Raw genomic sequence first — 9,920 nt, 5'->3', positions numbered from 1 at the left:
ACATACGTATCAAATCAAACCGAATATATAAGTTATTTAAATAATGTTTTGTATTTAAGTATTGCAAATAATGAAAATATTTAGAAAACAATTTTTGAATTTCGTTGATAAATATTAGAAATGGTCAAAATCTATATATTATTATTTTAATAACTAAAAATATACATTGGTTTAAAAGACATGGCTATTGAATTAGGCCCAATAGGAGCGGTGACATAATTAGGTAGCAGCAGCCGCCTCCGTATTAAATTACACCGCTTCTTCGATACGTAACTCTCTCTCTCCACTTACTTATTTCCAACTGTGACCAACAATCATTTTAAAATTAACACTATTGTTTAAGGACAATTGTTTTTTATTCTCATTAGAAACTTTCCTTATCATAATCCCTCACCACATAAATACGTCTTTTAATTTATTTTTAATAGAATAAAATATTGTTAGAAACTAATAATTAATAAAAGATAAATGATGGTCATTTTAAAAAATTTTAAAACTTACTACTACTAAAGATCTTTAAAAATGTGTTTCTAGATTTGGTGAGGGGAAGCACGTGGATGATTTGCACGAGAATGGAAAGAAAGAATAGTTAGCGATATGAATGTGAAAAATGGAAGGAAGAAAAATGAATAGAGCAGTGATAGTGATGACAGTAGAATAAAGAGAGAGAGAGAGAGAGAGGGTGTGAACGAGGATGGGTGAGAGTGGGGACGAGGCTCTAACCCCGGCGGGGAGGCTGTTCCTGCAGGAAGAAACGAAGCAAGTAATCCACTGCGTGATAGGGCTGAAGAACCCAATCGACGTGGAGTTAGTGAAATCGGAAGTGCGGAAGTCAACCATGCTGCAACACCCACGCTTCAGCAGCCTGATGGTGAGAGACGAAAGAGGAGTGGAGCACTGGCGGGCCACCGAAGTGGAGATTGATCGGCACTTCCGCGTAATCGAGGAGGCGCTGGGCGAGGAAGGGGATGAACGGGCCATCAACGGTTACCTTGCTGAACTATCCATAGACTGCGATGGGCTTAGCATGGATAAGCCCCTCTGGGAAATCCATCTGCTCATGGCCCACAACTGCCTTATTTTCCGAATCCATCACGCCCTTGGTGATGGCATTTCCTTGATGTCCATGTTCCTCGCCAGCTGCAGGAAACTCAACGATCCCCAAGCTCTCCCTGCCATCGCTTCTTCTCCGTCTACCCGTTCAAATACGTCTAACCCTCCCTTCAATTTCTATAATCTCCTCGTCAGTCTCTGGTTTTCTTTCCTATTTGTCCTCGACTTTATCCTCAGATGTTTCTGGGTCCGTGACCCCAAATCCTCCATCACCGGTGGCGCCGGCGTTGAGCTCTGGCCCCGCAAAATTGCTACTGCCACTTTCTCTCTTCAAGACATGAAGACCGTCAAGACTGCCGTTAATGCGGTAAATTTTCATCTCCCCTATCCCTCTCTTTTTTCTTCTTTTATTTTTATTACTATATACTAAATCAAATTATTATTCCTCACCCTCCTCATTTTAGGCATCCAAAATTGACAACTCGTACTTTTCTATAACTGGAATTTCTTCACGAAAACAATATTAAAACATCATGCAATTTTATATTATTGACCAATCTCACATTTTTACCGACCGTTCCATACCATAATATATAATGATTGGCTTAACGACTAAGTGGTGAAAAAGTTGTTGGATTTTTTATTACATGTTTAATGATCCCACGTTTCCACAACCACCTTTTCTTGACAAAAAACAAATATTAAAAAAAACTCGAGGTCAGTTTATCAGTTTTCAGGTTAGAGGGAACATATGTAAAGTTTAGAAACGTCAATTATTAATATTTCTTCCTGATATGGTCAAACCCCAAATCCTCGCTAATGTTAGGCGGCTAGTGTAGTTTCTTTCATATGATATACTATCCTGAGAATGTCTTCCATAAAAAAGATGTGGTGGAAATGAACTTATAAGTTATTCATGAGTGTTATATTTTTATGGCGATATGTTGGATCCATATCTATCCTTAAGATAAGTCTTTTTCCTCCATAAGTCTTATCTCTCAAGAACTGGAAATATTCTAATGATAGGTTGGATTTCAATTTACTTAGAATAAGACTTATCACATAAGACTAGTTAAGAATATAATAACACTAATATTAACAAATAAATGAGAGAATATTTGTAGTATTATTACAATTAAATGGAAATAAATACGTAGTTTAGAATAAACTACAAATCTGCCGATTAATAAAACAAATCTTAATATGAGTAAGTAGGATTAAATAATCATCAAATAGTAGAATAAACGATAGATACAAAATAGAAAATTAGGGACATGAATCTTAATTTTAGCATGAAAATTATAAGCACAATAGAGTATTTTTGGTTATAAAAAGAGTAGGTAATGACCTAGAAAAGATAACAAGCACTGAGTAACATAGGTAATTAGTTGTAGAAGGTGATTAAGGAAAGAGATACATAAGATGTTAAGGAGCTTAGTTTTTGAAGGATTTTCACATCAGTTTTTTCTAGAGCAAGTGTTGAGCCGCCCGGTGATTTGAAGATTTATAAATGTATCTTAGTTTGAATAACCTTAAATTTATGCAACAAAATTGCTAGTACAGAATGTAAATAGAGGAAATTTCTAAGACTAGAACCTCCGATTAACATGAACGTAGGAGATTCCAATTGACATCTTTTAGATCCAAACCGAATGGATAGTTAATTTTTGCAGATATACTAGTATCTATGAATACTCTTCGTTCTTGTGAACTGTAAGGAAAATGGATACAAAAGCCAAGGAGGTTGACTCGCGTGTGGGGTCAGAGGGAATATTCACGGATGGACACGTGGTGAGAAGCACAGAAAGCATGATGAGAGGCAAAGGTGCACGATCCGAGAGAGTACACACAAGGTTGAAGGATTTTGAGTGGGGTATTCGTTAGTATAATATAAAGGCAATAACCGTTTAGTGAGAGGGGGAATTTTTTGTCTGTTGCGATTTCTTCTCTCTTTGATTCCTTTCTCTTTGTTACTTGTGCCTCTGTTTTGGAAACCTGTTTATTCTTGTGTTGCATAGCTAGGTTTATGCAGTTTCATACTATTCTTCATTCCATGGAATAGAAAATCATTTTCCCTGCTCCGTGAATTGTTTACTTTAAGTGCTTTCATTACATGAACATACAGATATACTACTAGCTATGAATACTTTTCGTTCTTGTGATTGTAAATTTTTGCTATTGTGCAGACCATAAATGACGTTCTATTTGCAGTTATATCGTGTGGGATATCTAGATACTTGGACTCCCGAGCACATAACGGTAAAATTCTGTTGTATTCTCTATTGAACAAAGCTTATATTTATAATTATGTACAAAAGGCGTGCGTGCACTCAAACACACACATGATCGTAATTGATTGAATAATATTTTTCTGTAAGGGCTGCGAGACGGTGTTCAGCTAACAGGATTAGCTATGGTGAATTTAAGAAAGCAGCCAGGGTTGCAGGTCTAGTCTTGCCTTGCCCAAATTTACTTTCCTTGTACGCCTGTTTTCGATCTTCAACTTTACTGAGGTAGGATAAAAATGAACTATTATTATTGATCAGGAATTGTCCAATTTGATGAAAAGCAATTCAGGAGCGAGGTGGGGTAACAAATTTGGTATGATTCTGCTGCCAATATATTACCACAAAAGCAATTCTACAGATCCTTTAGAATATTTGAAGAGAGCTAAGGCAACGATTGACAGAAAGAAACGATCTCTGGAAGCCAGTTTCTCATACAAAATTGGGGATTTTGTAATGTCCACCCTTGGTCCAAAGGTGCACTTCCTTTTTCCTCGTTTTCAGATTATTTAAGTGGTAAGGTAGAAAATTTCAACTATCGTTGGTCTTCCGCAAACACAATGCTGTTTTATCTCTATGTTGCAGTTTGCTGGCCTTCTAAATTACCGGATACTCTGTCACACCACCTTTACAATCTCAAACGTGGTAGGTCCACAAGAGGAGATTATGATTGGAGGCAATCCTATAACGTTCTTAAGGGCAAACAGTTCTGCCTTGCCACATGTATGACCCCTAATCTCTATTTTTCCTCACAGACTTGAGTACTTCAAACTCCGGAGCATACTTGTAGGTAATATTACGATCATTGTTGGTGGTGCTTGTAATGCAGGCGCTGATTTTGAATATGGTGAGCTATGCTGGAAGGGCAGACATGCAAGTGCAGGTGGCCAAAGACATCATTCCTGATCCCGAGTTTCTTGTCAAGTTCTTTGAAGATGCATTGCATGAAATGAAGGAGCAGGTTACGGCCAAAATCTGACTTTGTGGAGAAATTTGATTTTGATAAATGTGATAACATTACTGTATGTGAATATTGAGATGCTTACTATCACAGGCAAGTAATTTACATTATCACAACATTTACTTAAATGTTATATAGGACTTATTTGTGATACATTCGTCTCTCTCTTAAGTTCCACACCGGTGGCATATGTATATTTGGGTTAAAATCTGTTTACATTTGATGGTGTTAAAATTAATTAAATTACATCCGTAATAATATCTTATGAAATATAACTTTAATCAATCCAATTAATGGCATTTTCCCACGAATATTAATCATTAGTAAAGTTGGTAGACTCAGTGCTATCCCTATATGCGTCTGCGTCTATCATATATATATATGATATATTAGCAGCACTTAATACGTAAAAAGTTTAAAGGATCGGTAGACAGTCTTGGAAATGTCGAAAAGACAAGTGCCAATATGATATGACAGAGTCTCTATCATCTCAGCACTTAGCGCTGATTAATACAAGATTAAGAAAAATTCTTTATACAAATTCTCTGTTTAAGCGTTTGTTATCCATCCAACCTTTTGGACGGAAATGACGACGAAATGTTGGTCCAAATACAAGATTGAAACCGCTTGTTTGAATATTAGTTTGAAAGGGCATGGTATGACGCAAGGGATTACGAAGTCTGCAAACACCCTGACGCAAGGGATTACGAAGTCTGCAAACACCCTGACGCAAGGGACTACGTATTCTGCTTTGTATTTAAAATTTTAAACAGACGAGCAGTGCTCTCGACCATTGAGATCAAGTGCTGCTGTTCAGTATTTTATTATATGACCAATTATGCACGGTGATCCGTCTGTTGTAGTTTTACAACATGTTATTGGCGAAAAAAGGAAACAGTCTCCGCTGGAAAACAACTCGAGAGACGGACTAACTTTATATTGAAAGCTAGAAGGATTTGGTTGAGGGGCAAATAAAATCCAGTGTGTTAGTGTGAGCGAGGGGAAAATGGATGCGAAAGGGAAACTAAACGTAATGTTTCTTCCTTTCCCTGGTCAAGGACATTTGATACCGATGGGTGATATGGCAAGAGCATTCAGTGGAAGAGGGGTGAGGACAACTATAGTCACCACTCCACTCAACGTACCTACTATTCGTGGGACCATAGGAAAAAACTCAGATTTAGACTCCGACTCGGAGATAGAAATCGTCAGCATCAAATTCCCCTGTGCAGAGGTTGGCTTACCTGAGGGATGCGAAAATACAGAGTCAGTCCCCTCCCCAGACTTCATACCCGCTTTCTTCAAGGCAACCACCATGCTACAACCCCAATTGGAACACCTCCTTCTTCAACACTCACCACACTGCCTTATTGCCAGTGCTTTCTACCCCTGGGCATCTCACTCTGCAGCTAAATTCAATATCCCAAGGCTTGTATTTTATGGCACCGGTGTCTTCGCCTTGTGTGCTTCAGAATGTGTCCGACTCTATCAGCCTCACAACAATCTTTCTTCTGACTCTGATCTATTTGTCATTCCTCATCTTCCCGGAAACATCCAAATGACAAGGATGATGTTGCCCGATTACGCTAAAACTGATGGGGAAACCAAATACGCAGAACTGTTGAAGGCAATCAGGGAATCGGAGGTCGCAAGCTTGGGGGTTATTGTTAACAGCTTTTACGAGCTGGAGCAGGAGTACGCTGATTATTTCGAAAAGCTACGGGGACGGAGAGCGTGGTTCATAGGTCCGCTTTCTCTCTGCAACCAACAACAAGAGAAAGGCAAGCGAGGGAAGGAAGCCTCGGTTGACGAAGGGGAGATTTTGAAGTGGCTGGATTCGAAGAAAGGCAACACAGTGGTGTATGTTTGTTTTGGTAGCATAGCCAACTTCAGTGAGAATCAGTTGAGAGAAATAGCGAGGGGACTTGAGGATTCGGGACAAGAATTCATATGGGTTGTGAGGAGAAGTGACAAGGAATGGGTTCCGGAGGGGTTTGAGAGAAGAACAGAAGGAAGAGGAATGGTTATTTGGGGATGGGCACCTCAACTTCTCATTCTGGACCATCAAGCCGTGGGAGCCTTTGTGACTCACTGTGGATGGAATTCAACGCTGGAAGCTGTGTCCGCTGGGGTGCCCATGGTCACTTGGCCCGTTTCTGCTGAACAGTTCTACAATGAGAAGTTAGTGACGGAGATTCTTGAAATTGGGGTCCCTGTTGGTGTTAAAAAATGGGCTAGAATTGTGGGGGACAGTGTTGGCAGTGAGGCGCTTGAGAAGGCACTGAAAAGAATAATGGTAGGGGAAGAAGCAGAGACCATCAGAAACAGAGCACACAAACTGTCACAAATGGCAAGAACTGCTGTGGAATGCAACGGATCATCTTCCTGTTACCTCACTGATCTCATACAACACCTTCACTCCATCGCACGCCTTCAAAATTGCCCAAAATCATCTGAATGACTCCAGTATGTCATCATTTCATACAACCTTAGTCTTTACCTTAACGTTATGTCTTGTATCAAGTGAGTAGAAAAAACGATGAAAGGAGGTTTTGGATCCGCTTTTTTATGACTTAGGGTGAGCATGGATTTGTAGTTGACTTTGCTTTTTGACCTCTCATATCTCCAAATGAAGAATCCGAAACGCAGGTTTCATATCACGAATAAATTTGACCTTGTTTCTTATTGTCTAAACACAGTAAGTCACATGGTTTTATTGTATGCAAACTTGCCTAATCTACTTGAATGTTGCCATTCTTTTTAGTCTTTTTCTAGTTAGATAAAGTGTTTATGTGATACGTAGATATGTTATAGATCATAACATGTTATACGTAAACATACAATAGATTCTAATTATATTATATGATAGAATAAAATATTAACATACTTAATTTTATATAATAATAATAACACATAAGAGCTTTAATAATATAATGAATAATAATGTTACTAATAAAATAATAACTATAATAGTTTAATAATAATAATAATAATAATAATAAAAAAAATTCTAAATTCATAATATCATTAATAAAAAATACAATTAAAATTTAAGATACGATATTAGAGCCGTCAAAATGGGTTATAACCCGCAAGTCAACCCGGCTCATCACGGATTCGGGTCGGGTCGGATTGAAAAAAAATTACAAATTTCAATATGGACTAAAATTGAACCCAACCTGTTAAGAACCCGGCTCATTCGAATTGAACCCGTGATGAGCCAGTGATGAGCCGGATTGACCTACCAACCCGCCAATAAATTTTAAATATTAAAATAATATATATATATATATATATATATAATATTATATATATTTATATTTATATTATATATATTATATGTATTATATACGTGTGTATATATATATATATATATATAATATACATATATCTGTATATAATATTAGAAAAGTAAAACTCAAATTTGGATTGTATCGAAGTTTATTTAGATTTTAATCAAAATTATAATTTAGTTTTCTTGGGATTGAAGAAAAAAAATTGTGTGTTTTTTTTTAATTGAGTTAGTGAGCCAATCCGTTTAACTCACCAACCCGTGGTGGGTCGGGTCAGATTTTAGTTTTGTTGGCTCGCTAATAAGTGAGCCGGGTTGGATTGACTCATTAAGTGGCCAACCCGTCGCGGGCCGAGTCAGATTGGGTTGGGTGACCCGTTTTGACAACTCTAAAAGGGATAGAGTCATTTCACCAAATTTTTATTTATTTCACCAATGAAATCATTTAAATACTTTTCCTCTACTTCTCTTTCATCTAAATATTTTTTTTTTTTACTTTCCGATTCTTTCTTTTCTATTGCACTTTCTTAAATATTTGTTCCTTCCCTCTAAACACATATTTAAAAAAAAATAATGGTACTTTAATATTTTTTCTATATTTATTTGACATTATCATTCATTTTTTTTTCAAATATAAAAGTTTGACTTTTTTACTACTAAATTATATGAGTGAATTTTGATTTTAGAAATCTTCTATTTTAACTATGTAAATGAGTTGTTCAATGAAAATAATTCTTGGAAGTTGTTAGGACATTAATAAACAGTTTTAAAACTTTATAATTACCGAAAGAAACAGGGATATGGATACTCTAGCTTGTGAAATATGGTGTGATAATTTTAACTTTTAATTGATCAATGTTTTTAATTAGATAAGTTAAAATAATTATTAAATTTACATATTAAATTATTCAATTATAACTAATAATTCAAATTTAATGATTTAAATTACAATACTATTATATATTTATACATTTAAAATATATAATCTAAAAAATTAATTTTTTTAATTTTTTTAATTTTATTTTATTTTTTTCAGGACGGGCTGACCCGTACTTTGGCCCGTCAAGTTGACGGGCTGAACGGAACGAGCCAGAACGGACTGACGGGTTAAAATCTTCAACCCAACAGCTTCCTTTTAGCACGGGCTGATGACCCATTGGGCCAACCCGTTTTGCCACCCTACATCTAAGGAAAAGTCAATATTGTAACTAAAATAATATATAGGTGGGGTAGGCAGTATTATTATGACATATAATATAACATATAATATAATTAAGATGATAAAAATGGTAAAGGATGGAGGAAGGAGCTTGGTTGAGAAACGACTTTTTTGTAAAAAGGGGTCATTTTGACCAAAAATTTGTAAAAATGGGTCCGTAGAATTTTTTTTTACAAAATAGGGTCAAGTCGTTGGGGGAGGACGACATTAAAGGTGAAGTCGTCCTCCACCGTGCCAGTTTCCCTTTTTTTTTTCAAAAAACGAAACCGTGTTCTCAGAAGCCGGTTTCTATATATTTTGAAAGTGAAGTCGTCCTTGGGCCCGACGACTTCACTTTTTGGTTTTTTTTTTTTTTTTACACATTCAGCTTTATATTTATATATATATATATATATATATATATTTAATTATATATTATTTACTTTTTTTTTTAAATATTTGTTTACAGTAGAGAAATAAAGTGACATCTTCAATGGCGATTTTTTCGTCAGTTTCTTTTGATTTGGTCAAAACGTTCTCTACTTCTTCGTTTGATTTTACAAATTTAGTAATACTTAATAGTTAGTAGACTAACTAAACCACAAATAAAATAAACATTAACAAATTAAATATTCAAATACAATTATCGAAGGATTTTTTAATATTTTTTTAATTTGTATCATTTTATCTTCTTAATTTTGTATTAAGGTTTAACGAATAAGTATTTTAGAATTTTTTTAAAACTATTTTTCATATTTTTACTTAAACAAATATTTAAAAAAACTAAATAATATATAATTAAAATATATATATATATATATATATATATATATATATATATATATATATATATATAAAGGTGAATGTGTAAAAAAAAAAAAAAACCAAAAAGTGAAGTCGTCAGGTTCAGGGACGACTTCACTTTTAAAATATATAGAAACTGGCTTCCGAGATTACGGTTTCGCTTTTTGGAAAAAAAAAAAAAGAAACCGGCACGGTGGATGACGATTTCATCTTTAATGGCGTCCTTTGCAACGACAACTTGACCCTATTTTGAAAAAAAAAATTTAAACACCCTTTTTTACAAATTCTTGGTCAAAGTGAACCCTTTTTACAAAAAAGCCTTTGAGA

General features: G+C 35.4%; 2 protein-coding genes across 2 annotated transcripts; both read left to right on the top strand.

Moving 5' to 3' along the window:
• Positions 1-544: 544 nt before the first annotated feature.
• Positions 545-4,452, top strand: LOC114168162 (wax ester synthase/diacylglycerol acyltransferase 11-like). The gene is made up of 6 exons (XM_028052902.2): positions 545-1,420; positions 3,240-3,312; positions 3,432-3,499; positions 3,600-3,815; positions 3,924-4,061; positions 4,168-4,452. Exons 1-6 carry the CDS (start codon positions 695-697, stop codon positions 4,315-4,317), a joined length of 1,371 nt encoding a protein of 456 aa, XP_027908703.1. The 5' UTR covers positions 545-694; the 3' UTR covers positions 4,318-4,452.
• Positions 4,453-5,101: 649 nt separating this feature from the next.
• LOC114168153 (scopoletin glucosyltransferase-like) lies at positions 5,102-7,020 on the top strand. The gene has a single exon (XM_028052891.2). The coding sequence runs from the start codon at positions 5,306-5,308 to the stop codon at positions 6,758-6,760; it is 1,455 nt and encodes a 484-aa protein (XP_027908692.1). The 5' UTR covers positions 5,102-5,305; the 3' UTR covers positions 6,761-7,020.
• The last annotated feature ends 2,900 nt before the right edge of the window (positions 7,021-9,920 follow it).

Source organism: Vigna unguiculata, chromosome 2 (assembly GCF_037176805.1).
Source record: "Vigna unguiculata cultivar grain cowpea cultivar isolate G323 ecotype 2 chromosome 2, ASM3717680v1, whole genome shotgun sequence".
Lineage (NCBI taxonomy): Eukaryota > Viridiplantae > Streptophyta > Magnoliopsida > Fabales > Fabaceae > Vigna > Vigna unguiculata.
Note: the sequence above shows the minus strand (reverse complement) of the source record. Positions and strands in the feature narration are given on the sequence as shown.